This window comes from Opisthorchis viverrini, assembly GCF_000715545.1.
Source record: "Opisthorchis viverrini unplaced genomic scaffold opera_v5_109, whole genome shotgun sequence".
NCBI classification, from domain to species: domain Eukaryota; kingdom Metazoa; phylum Platyhelminthes; class Trematoda; order Opisthorchiida; family Opisthorchiidae; genus Opisthorchis; species Opisthorchis viverrini.
In genome coordinates this window covers 1,256,446-1,272,765 of record NW_008751764.1, presented here as the reverse complement: position 1 = coordinate 1,272,765, position 16,320 = coordinate 1,256,446, and the positions used below count along the sequence as shown (strand labels likewise).

General features: G+C 45.1%; 1 protein-coding gene across 1 annotated transcript in view; it reads left to right on the top strand.

Moving 5' to 3' along the window:
* The window catches only part of T265_13828 (hypothetical protein), a gene marked incomplete at both ends in the record, with an annotated part of 94,150 nt that overhangs the window by 34,307 nt on the left and 43,523 nt on the right, over positions 1-16,320 (top strand). The window contains 5 exons of the mRNA XM_009170709.1: positions 2,196-2,716; positions 5,175-5,469; positions 5,569-5,811; positions 7,139-8,022; positions 15,119-15,581. Coding sequence (XP_009168973.1) covers positions 2,196-2,716; positions 5,175-5,469; positions 5,569-5,811; positions 7,139-8,022; positions 15,119-15,581 — 2,406 coding nt within the window. The remainder of the gene's footprint in view (positions 1-2,195; positions 2,717-5,174; positions 5,470-5,568; positions 5,812-7,138; positions 8,023-15,118; positions 15,582-16,320) is intronic.

Genomic DNA, 16,320 nt, shown 5'->3' with positions numbered 1-16,320 from the left:
ACAATGTTACTCCCACCAATCACGGTGCTGTACATGAGTGCGCCTGCGTTCACAAATCCGCAGGTCCGAGTGCGCTGTCATTTCGACAGATGCTGTGCTCCATGAGGTTACGGTGCGCTTCTCAATCACCGATCTTAATCGCCCATTGTCACCCCGCGCAGTCCATGTTATCTCCTCAAGAGATCCATTCCTCTCAGCTTGATGAGGACTTGTCAAATACTTTCATTTGCATACTAATTTGGTTTTGCCCAGTGACCCAACTAAATCTCACTGAATCTCTCGTTGATGAATTCTGCCCACCTCTCAGCTGTAACACCCTTCCGCTGCCTAGCTGTCATACTACCCGAAGGAAGCACGAGGGCTGGGATACTGCCAGGTTGCCCAAGCCTAGACAGGGGAAGTCGAGTGGCAGAGGTCGGGTTCGAACCACGGACCTTTCGGTCAGTAAATTCGCGCTCTAACCACTTGGGCCATCTCGCCGCGAATTCCGTCCAGCTTAGGTTTGACGAAACCCAAAGACTGCGTCTACCTGGTGAATCTCAAGAAGGACGAAAACGGTCACTGACTGTGGAAGAGTTTTCAGTAACTCTATGTATAGTGTGTAATAACCAGACGTAGGGTTTTGCTTAAAACGTTAACAATTGTCCTGGAGACTTCTTGGGTAACACCTAGTCTATGGATTTCCTGTAAATAGTTGGTAAACCAGGTGGGGTCTGACGAATGTCACAGTTACCGTCTTCAACCCACCGTTAGCAGCAGCTGTGACTTACTTGGGAATGACGCACCATACCCAGTTACCAAAGTAAAACAGACGAACCTCTCAATAGACTCGCTGGTCCTTGTGATTGATGTGCGTTAATGCTACACCTGTGGAGGAAATACTTGGATATGGGAGTGGTTTAAAGGAACGATGGCGCCGAAGAAATCAGCGGTACTGCGCTCCTCCACCAAACTGGCCTTTCATTCCTCGGTCAAAGACTCACTTTCTGGTAAGCAACTGCGTGCTTGGGAAGTGCATTGGTTCTGTTTCTTTTTTGTTTCCGGTCTTTCCCTACTTAGAGNCCTTGGTTCTCCAGACGGATTGTTCAATGTTGCATTCAGCAAACGTTTGAAAAGTCTGATAAAATTGAGTGTCATAAACAGAGACTTCCTTTCCCCCCATGGTTCATTACCCTGGCGACTAGAATAGACAACTCAGGTGTTTGAATCCTCTAACGAGCGAGAGAATTTGTGTGCGTACGTGAAGTATAGATTACTACGGACGCGTTGCTATGCTACCTGGCCTTCCGGAATCTTTACTCTGTACAGTGATTTGTCGCTTGCGTTCCGATGCTGGAACACTGGTGGGTGAGTTTCTTGTGCGAGTGTAGGTCCGATGATTGAACATGTACGGATGACTTCCTCATGAGAGTAATCGGATGCAAGCCGGTTATGGCCTGTGAATTTCTAAGGTGAAATTCTTTGGGAGAATAGATGTAAGCCGTTTGCAAACGGTTTTACTGAGGTTTAATCTCCATCATCACATGTGGTTGATATTCTCTGTCATTTGTGTTCGTCGATACGGGTTGTTTTGTTATATGGTTTTAAGACGTGGCCCCTTTACTCAATGAAACCGAGACATTCAGGTCTCCGCCAACCGTTGTCTCGTATAAGCGGTGCCAAGGAATCCGCAACGATACAATCCGAAGACGAGTGCTCGGTTGTGCAACGCGGACTTCAGTTGAAGAATACACCCAACAATAGGAGCTGCGATGGTTCGTGTATTGCGAATCATGTCGAACCATCGTTCACTAAAAGCGCGCTGTTTTCCTTGTCCAAATCAGACTGGTTTAATCAAAGAGGCAGTCCACATTTGACCTGCAAAGATGTTCGAAAGCAGTCACAAAGGATGTGGGTACTTTCGGTGCGACCCTTCTTCCACATGATTCCTTTTGTGCATGGTTGGAGACGCCCCATGGTGTGATTGCCAATCGATGTCAATGGTGCCCATGTTGTCAGTTTCTGCGCAGATTTTTCTCGTCTATGCCGAAAAGGCGCCGAGCTTCTAGGCCTTTCAGCATAGATTGACCTCACTGACAGGACAAAGTCTGAACCGAAAACTACACACCCTCCGCACACCACGATCTATGCAGGTTGTTTGAATGAGCTTCTAGAGGTGTTCCCATCTCGGAAGTGTTGTGCTAGGTTAACGCTAGGACGCTTTCCTATTCTTTTTTCCCCAACAAGACTTCCAACTAAATAATGGGTGTACGTCAGCGGAGCATCATCACCGATGTGCTTCCACTGATGATGATGATGATGATGATGATGATGATGATGATGATGATGATGATGATGATGATGATGATGATGATGATGATGATGATGATGATGATGATGATGATGATGATGATGATGATGATGATGATGATGATGATGATGATGATGATGATGATGATGATGATGATGATGATGATGATGATGATGATGATGATGATGATGATGATGATGATGATGATGATGATGATGATGATGATGATGATGATGATGATGATGATGATGATGATGATGATGATGATGATGATGATGATGATGATGATGATGATGATGATGATGATGATGATGATGATGATGATGATGATGATGATGATGATGATGATGATGATGATGATGATGATGATGATGATGATGATGATGATGATGATGATGATGATGATGATGATGATGATGATGATGTGTAGGTCTCTACTCGGCAAAGTGGAATGGACCACATTGTGCCAATGTTAAGCCATCACTTTGAATATCTGCTTACTTCATTACAGTCACGAGCATGGCTAGTTTCTATCATTGGTCCTTTGACGTTGGTTTTGATTACTATTCCTGGAAACTATGCCCGATCTATAGTCTCACAGTTTTCATCTCATCAACAAACAAGACAACTCTTGAGCTGTATGTGGAATTATCAGCTAACTGACTCTCCCTTGTGAAATTTTACTTTCTTCCCATATGAGAGACATTATTTCATTTCTGTTTTATATATACGACCGCACATCAGGCTTCCGTCGGTCAAATTTTTTTTTGCCTTCGTCTGTTCACTTTGTTTGCTGCCCTACTACTCTGTTCCCTGATTAAAAACCTGATAATTTGGAAAGTACTTCTCAGAATGCCTGTTGGAGTACATTCAGCCAGTGATCTTTCAATCCAAACGTACCATCTAGTGCTTTTGTGTACTTACCAGTGCGCCCTCTTATCTTCAGTTGGCAAACGTCTCAAGCAGTTTCTGAAATCGTTTTTGTTTGGGAGTAAAGGATGACTAGTTGCAACCACGTGCTCTTCTCCTCGTGATAAATCTGCACTAAGATCACTGTGACTGAACTTTCAGATATGTTAGTTGTATCATCATTTTTTCCTCACGGCTCTTCCTCCTGTTTGTAATTACCAACTCCTTTTGGTGTTTACACAATCTGTGTTCGCTCTTTTACTTGGACTTGAGTCCACTATGTCACTGATGGCCACCTCTGTGCACCCGAACTGCCTCACATGTGTGAACCTGCTTCGCCCGCCTTGTTTTCACTTTGTGTTCCAAGTGCATCGCTTGTTTCTGACGCGTATCTTCCGTCTAGCTTTGTGTAAAAACCCAACTCCAATTCTGTTTTAGCTAGTTGGAGGTTCTGGTAATACGCGTCAGTTACAGTTGTAGCTTTGTTTGTTTTCATCTGAACAAAAATTCTGATTTTTGGACTTTTTCAATCTCACGGTTACCGTCATTATCTTTCCCACTGCTGAGTCTCTGTACAATCGATCACAGATCTTCCCCCGTCTGTTTCGTCAGCTTTACACGCGTCAGGTTGTTCATTCGTCCATCAAAGTATGCTGTCTATCGACCAATAGTGTCGCTATTGTGATCGATACTTTCGGTTACAGGTCTACTTCGTTCCTGTATCGCTTTACATGTCTCAAAAAACCGTTGCATACACTTTCGTTTTGGAGTAGAGCATCTCGGTTTCATTTATTTAACATTCATTTGCATGCTTCCTTTTTAAGTAAAGTTTTTATGGAGAAATTTTCTTCGCTGAGCTGTGCTGTTCCCTCTTTTTATCATGTTGCACCTGAGTTGATACACCAACTGCACTGGCTGTACAGCGATATACGGTTCATCTTTGGGGGATGAAACTAAAGAGGATAAATTCCATGTTACAGGCAGTAGTTCCCTTCATTTGACAGATGTGCTTCTAGTGTATAACTACTATTTTTATCGACGTACTGTTTTTGTATGATGTGGTCAGTAGTGGCGTTCATTTTTGTTTGGTTTGTGAAGTGCTTTAAGCTTTTTCCGGAGAGCACCTGGCCTCTTCTGTGTCACTACATTAAAAGCTTTAAGGACCATTTGATCAGCTCACTTCACCTGCCTTAGTGTACAAGTAGATCTAATTGCCCTCCTTAGTTCCCATGAGGCTTCTTGTCGCTACTTACTGGGACGCTTGGATAGTTCGTTTCTGGTTTCACCCTTGTTTAGACCCATCAGCTAGGCTTAATCCCCGAATTTCCACGACTTGGTTTCCTACTTGAACATTCCGTTTTACGCTGGTGGCGAAATACGCTCATTTGCTAATTAGTCTGTCTAGTCACTCAGCTGAATCATCAAATAGCCTTTGTGTATCTCAAACGAGAGATTCAGCCTGAATTCGGTTGAATCTCCAGTTAACACCAACCAACCGATTGTGGTTCTTCTAAACTACCCTGTTCCGTCTACACTGACAGTGAATTTCCGTCCTTTTGGTGGCTAAGTCCTGGTCTGATGCGCCGTAACGGAATGAAAAAGGCCCACATGAAATTCCAGATAAGCGAGGCAAAATTTGAAGACAGAGCTTTGCACTTTTTATATTAAAATGTCTATTCTGCTCTTCGTTTACAAACATTTTTGAGAACAGTTTCAAGATTATTGGCCGTTGTTTCGTGAGCTTCCTCTGAAATCACACAACTTAATGGCTCTTCAACATATCTTGTAGCTGCACTTACACTGCGAAATCTCAGGAACACCCTCAATGACCTTCACGTTTATTACAGGATTCTTTGTTCTTTTCACAAGTGCTTGTTCTGGATCTCGAAAATCCACCCCTACGTTCATATAACTCGTATTTATTTTTATCGGCTATGTCTGATTTGACCAGCACAAACATTTTCATTTACCTCAGGCCTCCCCCAGGAACCACAACGTGGGCAGTTACGGCTGTTGGCAGCACGAAAACTTCTTGTCGGAAATCGAATGCCCCAACTAACAGTGTGGAAAACGATATTTCCTCAACTAGTGGCATTTCAGATCATGGAGAAAAGCCTGTGTCACGCTCTTCGGCAGCTGCGCTGCGCTTGTCCCTAGACCAAAGGCGTCGTACAATTGAAATGGGACGTCAGCGTGCTCTGATTGCCACTAACAAGGCTGCCGCTGAACGACACCATGCTGCCTTTCAGAGGCTCCTTCAGAATGAGCAAGTAAATACTTGAGAATAGACCAGCTGTTTTAAAATGATGTTACCTCCTTTATTGCACTTGAAGCCCGATGTTCGTCCCGCCTTCCCATTCTCTTTTCAGCGACGCCGTGGGAAGAAACCAGACGCGCCGGAAGTCGCTCGAAATGAGGCCACCTCTGTTGAACCCAATTCGCAGTGCCAAAATTTGATAGCCCCTAGTTCTCCAACAGTAAATCCAACGTCTGAGGCGGCCGTAGCTTTCGATCTCAACAATGGTACCGGTGAGACTACACCTTCCAACCTGGAGCAAGGAACTGATATTGAGGATGAGTTTTCAGTCCAGTCGTGTGAGGCTCAGAAACCAGTAAGTTTGACCTGTGGGGCAACAGTGACACTTCAACTAGAAACATAACTTAGAAAAGGCTATCTACTCGTCATCCCCATGTTTCGCCTGCCAGTTTAATATGTGGATCCCTGCGTTTCCTTTCGAGTTAAACTAGCATGACATCGCACCGAAAGAGGTTGTGAGTTGAGACGTTCACACAGTGTTTGTTCTTGAAAAACCGTCTTGTGTGTGCTCGGTCTCCCTAGTTCGAACTCCGACAGCCCCATTAACAATGAGTCAAGGCTTTTGGGGGAATATGACATAGATAGCCAGAACAATCACACGATTATGAACGAAGTACACTTATTTGCAAACCAGTTTCGTTTTGCAGGAAACTCAACTGGAACCCAGTCACATAAATAGTCTTCCCAGACTACCTGTCTTCTTTACTTCTATGCTTGAGAGCAGTTGCAAGCGACCATGTTTAGGGTGCTCGCCTAATGAATGGTTCGGACTCGTTACTACTGAAAGGAAGAAGGCCTTTGCTGCGGAACTATTTGTTAAAAAATACCGAGTGAACAGTTACAGACTATTGGACAGGGAACTCCCATATACATGAATATCCATATTCTCTTTGAACGCGTCTTCCTGAACTTTCCTGGATGTTCATTGACTGTTGCTCAAATCCAAACAAATGCTACAAAGCTACTCCACAAATTCCGCAATAGATCTCACTTTTCAAGAGACGCAAAGCGGATTTACGAGAAAACATACTACTCACATGTCTCACCCATCAGTAGTATCACCGTTACCGTCTCAGAAATGGTCTAGCTGCAATAATTCTCTGCCTGTTTTCAGTAGTATGAAACTATACGGTTATGATTATGATGATTTTCATCAGACTGTGCTCCTTATACCCTCTGGGACAGGAAAGCTGGTTGACCATTATTTTTGCCTCACTTTTATCACTTCCAGAGCATATCTTCAAGTGAAGGATATCTCGACCGACTAGCTATGGACCAGTGGTGTATCGGTCTCAACATATCAGTATAACTAAACACAGCGTTCAGACAACTAAGGTTACTTCTGAAAATCTGTGTGCAATTCGCGTTCAACATGTGCGCAGTTCGGTCTATGCCTCTTTCCGTTTGCACAATGCGCCAGGACTTGCCCGGGGTTTTCTTAACCCCTTAAAACATTTGTTGTCTTCGTTGCATAGTTTATAGCAGACAAACACTCGAACGAGCTTGGGCGACCTTTGCCCGAGTGTTGCTCACATACGTATTTTCAATAGTTTCTTTACTTGTCACCCATACGGCTATGATCCCTAACGAAATGTTGGCATAACTCCGTTTTTTCCTTTCAGAGCTTCGATCAGCAATCTGAATCAGCTGGTGATCAGCCTCCGCTTGACGATCAGACAGGCGAGAAACGCGTATGTCCAGCTGACGTTTCGCCTAAGACAGCATCCTCACCTGAACCGATAGATTGCACAGAACTATCGCAGATATACCCTGACGAGTCTATCGCCGACCAACGTAGTTTGCCGGGTCATATTCCATCTGATTCCAGTCACTCCGGTGGTGAAGCCGCGGACTTCACAGTACCGTCTGTGACGTCTGACCTGGCGAACAGGTCAGAAGCATGGTTCCATTCTGCTGCCCCTCGCCAATTGGTCAATAATGTGCGGCGACCACGCCAGTCTACACCGCATGCGGGAATGGATCGCGCAGTTGGAGATTACTCGACTCGCGATCCTCCTATTCGTAGGGTCAAACATCGTAGTCCCCGTCCTGCCCCTTCAGACGAATACTCTCATCTTTATCCTGTGAATGTTCAACAGCCTTCCTGTCGTCCTCATGTCAGACGTTCACACAAAACCTCACAGTCACCAACCCGTCTACGGCACTCTGCACGTTCTGGGCCGCACCGGAACAACGTGACGTCTCAAAGTCTCACTTCTGAGATGATACGCCGAGCGGGACGTTTAGAATGCGCAGATTTGATTCGACCTTCACGTCACCATCATTTGGCCACCAGTACAACGTATGACTCACACCATGGTGGTCATATCTGGGAGCCGGAAGCGGATGAGTATGCACCTTATGAGGAGCTGTACGACTACGGCGACGAGGAAGATGAAGATGCCTCTGCGTCAGAAAGTGATGCGGAAGTGGAAGTACGGTCCAACTACTCTCGAGGACGCTGGGAGTCAGACCAGTATTCGGAACGGTCTATGCCCATATCTCGGTGAGTTCGCATGTACTGTTTACAGTAACACTTGCAATACAGCTTGTTTCAATTTATCAGTCTTATCCATGGTGCTGATGAGCGCTGCTAAATACAGTCCTTCCCAAACTCTAGTTGTGGTGCTGAGCCATTTGGGGTCCTTATTCAGAAAGTTGTGCAAGCAGATGTGCATTCTGAAGTGGTCCATAGTGCATGTTGATACTCGATCTCATTACATTTATCTGCGTCGACGGAAATTCATCTCTGCGTTTTGAATCATTCTTTCCTACACCGTCTCATGTCACAAGTAAATAGTCTGTCTCAATGAGACGCACCTGACACCACTTTCATTTAAAGAGAACAATGGTTGCTCTGGCAATCAATCTTCCGGTGTCAACACTGACCGACAGATCATCAGTGAGTCTTCCTCTGTTTGATTTCTTAGGTTTTATTGGTTTATCCGAATGCCACCCTAATCGTTCTCTTCACGTCTACGCTTTAATATGTGTTATTTGGCTCCACATGTACAGTTTCATAAATCATTCAGCCTTGGGACCGTCATCTACCATAGTATATACCCGCATTCGTGCCCTGGCTTTCCACCGTCTGCAGGCTTTTGCAAAAAAAACCCAAGTTGCACGCTCACGTTTCGGTCACCTAAATTCGTAGATTTCACGTACCGCTTACGTCAATGTTTACGATCACAGAGGCATGCCTACACACCGAACTGAAACTGCAACTTTTGCGTGCACGAATCGCGCGCTAGTAAAACTAAGGCAGTCACTAGCAAGGTGGAATCAGCGTACAATCAGCTGATCAACTCCTGGTCTAATTTCCGGCATCAGTTTGAATGCAGTAGGAATGTTGTTCCTTGTTCGATATGCCTTTCTCTTCCTGCACTTTTTCCGACCCGAAGCCACCGTGAAAATATTACCGCAGCTGGGGAATGTGTCATAGACGCTTGCAAAATATTCACTGTTATGACGCATTATCCCCCACTATGTGGACGGTAATCGGTGTACACGTGGACGTCCTGACGGCATGTGGCATAGTTTCGGCGAGTATGGACATACGACATGCTAGGAACAAACGGATAAGCTATCAGTCACCACGTATCAATCTGTGTCTGGCAGCGTTATCGTACACCTTCAGTTGATTGTGTCTGTCTTTATTCAAATATCTGGCAACAGCATAAGCTAATACAGTGGGTTCTTCCACAGAGGTTTCGGGTTATTCGTGCCGAATTACCAAAAAATATTCAGCGAATGATCTTCGCTTAGCTTCTTCGCTGCCCTGTCGACGTGCTGAAGGTGATATATCGGACCTTTCGACGTATGTAGAATTCAACACTGGTTACTTCCATTGAAACGGAACCATATAGTCAGGTAAAAAATCGTTAAAATCGTTCAGCTGTAGCACCCTTTTGGCGCCTAACTTCCATGCCACGCCTAGGAGGTACGAGGGCTGGGATACTGCCGGGTTGCCCAAGCCTATACAGAGAAGTCGAGAGGCGGAGGTCGGATTCGAACCACGGACCCTCCGGTCAGTAAATTCGCGCTCTAACCACTTCGGCCATCTCGCCCTTTTTTCGATTGTTTACACTTATTTTCCGGGACTGTCCTCTAGTCAGGTAATGAGGACAGTCCCGGAAAATAAGTGTAAACAATCGAAAAAAACAGGTGGGTTCACGGTGCGCCTCGATGAAGATCCGACACACTTCAGAGGAGCGTACCGCACTTCCGGAACTTGTGTAAAAATAGTTTGCGAAAAGTAACTTCTCACTATTTCACCATTTTCCGTTGGCGAAAACTGTCTGGTTACCGCAGGAGAGAACCCGCTACTAAATCGAATGGATTCTAACCTCATTGTGGTTAGCATCACTTTGTCACTGAAACATGTGGAACTGGCGAATATAGTTAGCTCGGGTGCGCTGCTTGTTTGTTGTCAGTGCACGAATGATCTCGCCTAGATTGATGATGAAACATTTGCAATTCAACTGCCAACCTCGGTTAACAGATCAGCAACCAAACATTTGGGGCGAATGTAGCTCGATTCAACTGTATCACTGGTTGAATCATATTCTGCTAAATGAGCGATTCAGTAACTAATACCGCTATAGATGAGTCTACATTCAGTAAAAGGGACTGGCCGTACTCACAGAATATAGCCTGTATGATTCTTTTTCTAAAGCATCACCGGTTATTTGAAAACGAAGCGTGGACAGTTGTACTTTCTGAGCTTCATGCTCTTCCCATCGGGTGGAATCTACGCGTTTGTCAGCCACTCAGCCATTACCAGCATAACTAATGATGTGTGGAATGCCTGCCACTCAGTTTAACCATCCATAAACCAAAAACCTGTCTTACAGTCCGTTGGACTTGCTTAGCACATTGTCAAATCATGTACTTTTATGTCTAATTCACATCATCCCAACTTTTCTTCTTCCCAATATCCCGTATTTTTCTCAACCACGAGTATTGTCGATTGCCTGCCGTATCCCGGTTGTGATAGCCTCATCAGTTTTGCATAACAAATCGCATGCCAGCCACTTGGGCACATTCTATGGACTTTCAACTTATCATCAACTATCACTTTGAGCCTTCTTGAATTGATTAGGCGAGATGGGTCAAGTGGTTAGAGTGCGAATTTACTGACCGGAAGGTCCGTGGTTTGAACCCGACCTCTGCCTCTCGACTTCCTGTCTAGGCTCTGGCAACCTGACAGTATCCCAGCCTTCGTGCAACGCAACCTTCGGTGGCGTGGCAGGCGCCGAAAAGATGCTACAGCTGAACGAATTGATTAGGAAAGTGGGCGTGGCTGGATTAAAGATTTTTAGCGTCTGATTTGATTTACCGACTCGAGTGCCATGATATGATCTATCCCAACAATGTGTTACTCAGCTTATACGAACTTGTTGCTTCCCGTCTATGCACGTAATTCCATGCTGTATGTGACCAGTACTTCAACCGAGCTTGGGTGTAAGTCAAATGAGATTGACACCAGGGACCTAATCCAACTATAATAGGTACCAGGCCTCGAAGTCATGGGCGGTTTAATCGCACTGGCTAATGCTGCCAATCACAAAATTCCCCGATTGGAGCACTGAAGTCGGAATATTTCTGTTCATTCACTTTTGTGTCAAAACATCTGGCTGTGCACAACTTCATTTCTAACCTTGGACTTTCCATCGAATTTTTCGAACAGGCTTGTTTCTCAGAAACATTTCTTGTCATTTTAGTTTCTCCTCCCCCTCCTCCTTCCAACTACTACCTTCATGCGATTTCATCCTCGTTTACTTTTTCCCCGTTGGCACTGACGAGCCCCGATCTTCTTTCAGGCCTATGCCTGATTAGAATATAAGAACCTTGTATAAGTATTTCAAGTGGATCAACTGTACACTCTGTTTGCAACTTCTTTGGCCCAGACTTTAGGGATATTGCGTTTGGCAGCCATTTTGTCTCTTCCAAGGACGTATCTGATATTTCAACTTTGACGGTGGTATCATTTTGCTACCGGGAGGTCTCCCATTAAACACCTAAATCATCCATACGATGTCCGTTGCTTTGCGCGCGCTGGATAGTCTGGTTACTGCTATCCCTGTTTTTGAATTTAACTCATTTTCTCGGGTTTGTGAAGCGTTCGTATTGAACTCAGTCGCTGACACACTGACTCCCATTCTGTCTGAATCTTCACTTGATACGGTAGATATTTTTAGGTGTATAAATAGCTGCCTCATTCTTGCTTGTGTGGATACTGATATAAACGGTCACATTATCGGGCCTCGAGGAGCGTGATCAAACATCTTCCTCCAATGATTAAGCACGCAAATATTGTGTGTACCACAGTTGGGTTCGCGCTGTTGAGACATTTCAGCATAAAATATGGGCTTTTCGTGTGCTCAACACCAGTAGACCAACCAATTTATGTTCGGGTAGCGCGCGAGCAACGAACAGCTCTACACCTCATCAGCAGAATGTTTGCTTATGATTGGTGTTCGTTACTTGCCACAACCGCTAACCCACCACTACGCTCCCCAATAACGCACTGATGATGTCACCTCGATTGGTGATGAAACGTTTGCAATCTAATTGCCCAGCTCAGCGAACAAACCAACCACCATCTACGCTACCTGAGCTACCAACATTTTCCTCTATAGAATGCCTTCTTTTTCCCTAATCGTTGATACAGGCCACACCATGTCAACGTTACAAAAGACACTGGCTGTCTAAGGGAATGATCGATCTATTTTCATAAAGGAAACTACTCACAAGGTTGGTGAAAACTTTTCGACAGCGCACGACCAGTTTCGCCCTTCTTGGGTCTCATCAGGCAGACGCAGTCCCCGAGTTCCCGTCAACCACCAACCTAGTGAGTAGTTTCCTTTATGAAAATATACTGCGATATCTCGAATATCGTGCCAACTTGTGTGCAGCAGATTCAGTTGTAGAATATGATAAAAACGAGAGATTCAGTTGAGTCTCTCGTGAAAACCAAATTGATTTGCAAATGAGTTTATTTCTCGAAGAATGATCGATTCGCTTTCACAATTTTCGAGGATGTGTCGATCCAGGGTGGTCAAAACACAGGGACTAGGAATATGAAATAATGTACCAACACTAACACGATTAATCCACTTTGGGTGTAAATTGACTGTATAATCCTACTTCCGCGTGAATTCTCAGGATGGTATTGCGAACAGTATAGCTAATTCTCGTCATCCTTGTTATCAGCCTGAAAATATTTCAAGTTACAGAGTCATATTACGTTTGAGACAGAGCATTATCCTCCTCCCCATCATCATTATCATCATCATCGTCGTCCACAGCATGACATCAGTCTTCAACACTAATGCTTCGTTGCCGCACAACCATCATTTATTTGAAATCTTTATTGTGAAGAAAAGAATAAAGGTAGACAGGGAAGGGAGTTAGTGCTAGCCTACTACAATCATTCCGAGGTGCCTAGAAATCCAGACACTTGTTCAGGCAATCTTTATAGAAATTGACAACCACTGATATCGATTGGCAACCGTATCGTGCAGCGTCTACAACCAGGCGCAGTAGGGATCACGTGGTCCCCTTCCTGAAAGACGAGTAGCACCGACAGCACCCAAATATCTCGTGATCTTCTTGATACCTTTCTGCCAAGTCAAGGGTTAGTCACCGCTACGCTCCTGTCACTCCGAATCGGACAGACAAAACATCGCTCTCTTCGGCGGGTCACTCCACTCCAACTTCGCCTTCTGATTGCGAACGTTATGGCGTAATGCCCACATCCTTGTATTAATTACCGTCTTGCCTTCGGTGTTCACATTCGGACATTTTCCGTCTACCCTATAATGAGTGGTAGTGTATTCTGTCTCGATTGTGTTGGGCATAACTAGTTGGCTAACTGGGCGTCACCCATTTGCCGGAACGAAGTCGACCAATGTCACCCACGCAGTAACGAGTGTTTACGGTAAGGCGCAGTTGTGACAGTCACTGTGTCATTCATGTTCACTGTCTCTGAAACCTTTACTTGCCTGTAAGCGGTCAGTCTTCCATTCATCATTAGCCGAACTGAACCAACTTTTCCTCGGCTTGCTTGAAAACTAATAGTCACTTCGCGTCTTATGTTCCAGACAGAACCCTTGACGAAAATCCCTATACTTGTCACCTGAAGCATCGATTCACCATTTGGGTGAATACTGGTAGCTCAGGTAACAACTCATTCTCTGCTGGTCTGTTTAGCTAGGTGGTTTGGTTGCAAACGTTTCATCACCATTCGGAACCGCATGGTTATTGTACCGTGAAGCCGAGCCTGGTGATGCATCAGTGGTTTTGAGCTAAGTGATGTTTGTTTGTGTGCATGCTGCTGGCTGAGACCGAGTTGTTTGATTGGGCGGTTTTTTTTCGTTTAGCTAGTATTCCGATTGGTCGAAGTCCATGTGACCCGTTAGATCGGTCTCTCCATTGGTCAGTGCTGCAGTGAACTCTCTCGTTGAAATTCGGCGCTGTGAACTTTCTTGTGATAACTCACAGATCCACGTCTCGTAGTTTGTTATTTCAATAGTTGGCTGTATTTAAGTTGCTTCGCCTTTGCATATAATTGTGCACATTAAGTGCAGTTCAAGATACCGCCTTGTCGAACTCGTCGCGGAGCACTATAAGTCCATAAAATCCCCTCATTGTTTTGTGTTTCCTTACACGGAGACTTTCACTTCTCACGAATTGAATTTTTAGCCTTGGTCTTCATGAAGACCAAATCAAAGTATCCTTGCTTTTCATAAGGGGAACTACTCACAAGGTTGCTGAAATCTCTTCGACAGCCCACGACCGGTTTCGCCCTTCTTGGGGCTGATCAGGTAGGCGCAGTCCCCGAGTTTCCGTCAATCTTATGTTCTACTTGCTTTTGTTACGTAGTGAACGAAACTATCGAGGTCACGCCACAATATTACCAGTTCTCAGATCTGTGCTTACATATTTAGTTGGCTCCCCTACTTTAGAGTTCGCCGTCCTCCAGAACACTAGTGTGTAGTGTTTGTTGACACTTTGAGTGACGATGCGCCTAATCTCCATGATCGGCTTCTGAGCTCATCAGTTCGGTTATTGTCCTCGGTTTGCAGTGATGAAATATATCGCGACAGTAACTGTCGCCCGTGGACTCAACTCCGTGTGCTCAACGTTTTCTCAGCTACCTTCCTGAGGTGAACTCACAACCTCCATCCATCCTACTGTCTTCCTTCTATGTCTTTTCTGCATCGTTTCCGCTCGCCATGCAATTTCAGCATGACTTCCTTTGGAGCGATCGTGAGCAACCTTAGCAGAATACTGCTTCCACCGCGACTTGCAAACTGTGATAGTCTCACACCTGGAATGCTACCAGAGAATGCCAGCCTCCATCATTGACATTGGATAAAGGTCTTCCTTCTTGTCGCTTCATGTAACAATACCTCCTTCTTTAATTGGAAGTGATCTTGGTCTCTTTTGTTCCAAGTCACTGGTGTAATCCCAGTTTATCGATCATCATGGTGAATCTTTTTCCCAGATTCCATAGGAAATCTTGTTTTGCCTTGACAGTTTTCGTCGTTTCATGGAAAAAAAACTGTAGCCTCCCGTTTTTTTCTAATACATTCCAGCGTTTATCCAACCTACGCACAAAGTCATCTCCGGACATCCCTTCACCGACGGCGCACGTCTCCAGTGGATTTTTCCTCATCAGGTCGACGTCATAGGCAGGCTAACAGGCACGATGCTAATGCGATCGCACTGGAACAACTTAATCGAAATTTGATAGGTTTACAGACCGGCCTTGAACGTCTTCTCGCTGCTGGTCCAAACACACCTCCAGCTACTGAGGGCGCACGTCTCGAAGGTCAGCAAGCTTCGGCCCAGCTCACAAGTTCACACACCTCTTTGGCTGGTACAACACGAGCCACCTGGAGTGAACGTCCGAAGCTGCGTGACCTCAGTAAAGGGCGTCTACTTGACTCCAACCTAGAACACGTTGGTCCGAGACTCCCGATCCACACGTCGGCTGTTGAACATGAAGATACATCTTTCATATCGAATAGTCAAGCATCGGAATCACAAGTCCCACAGGTGATTCTCTCGCGTGTGAAATTCTATACACCCTTTTCCGTCATTTATGCATAGCTTTTTGGACACATGTGCACAGCCACCCATCTGTTCGCCATTGTACAACGTCGCGTTGTATAGTATCAGAAATGGGACTGCAGAGTGGTATATAGGCATCGTAGAAGTTAGGGGTCTTCTTCTGTTCATGCGCTAGATACAGAAACAGCGCTGCATCTCTTGTTGTGTAGATTTGATGGCCACTCGAGAGCACCTGCCATCCAAGACGTGAAACCGACCCATTCAGATTCACAGGATGGCCTTTCAAAGTTAATGTAGGGGTGAATTCTGTACAGAACTTTGTCTCATGTGAAGAACCGATCGTTGTTATCTCGTATTGCAGGCATTCCAAATTTAAAATTTATGTGGAACTGCACCAAATGACCACTGAGCCCCTCTGGATAGTCTTCCAAGACCATCAGTCGAAAAATACAATTTTGGACCAGACAGACATGCCATAGCGGACTTTGAAATTTTGGCTCCCTCGCTTCGCCTCTTCACCGGTTCCCTTGTCTTCACGTTAAGAAGTGAGATATCATTGCGGCCTTCTTCTGACGACCCCGAAGCTATGATGTTACGAGCTTCATCACATACAGTTCTTCTACCTTCATAGGCAGCCGCTGACCCCTGGGGTCTTTCGTAGTGGTATGGGGGCGAGATGACTCAAGTGGTTAGAGCGCGAATTTACTGACCGGAAGGTCCGTAG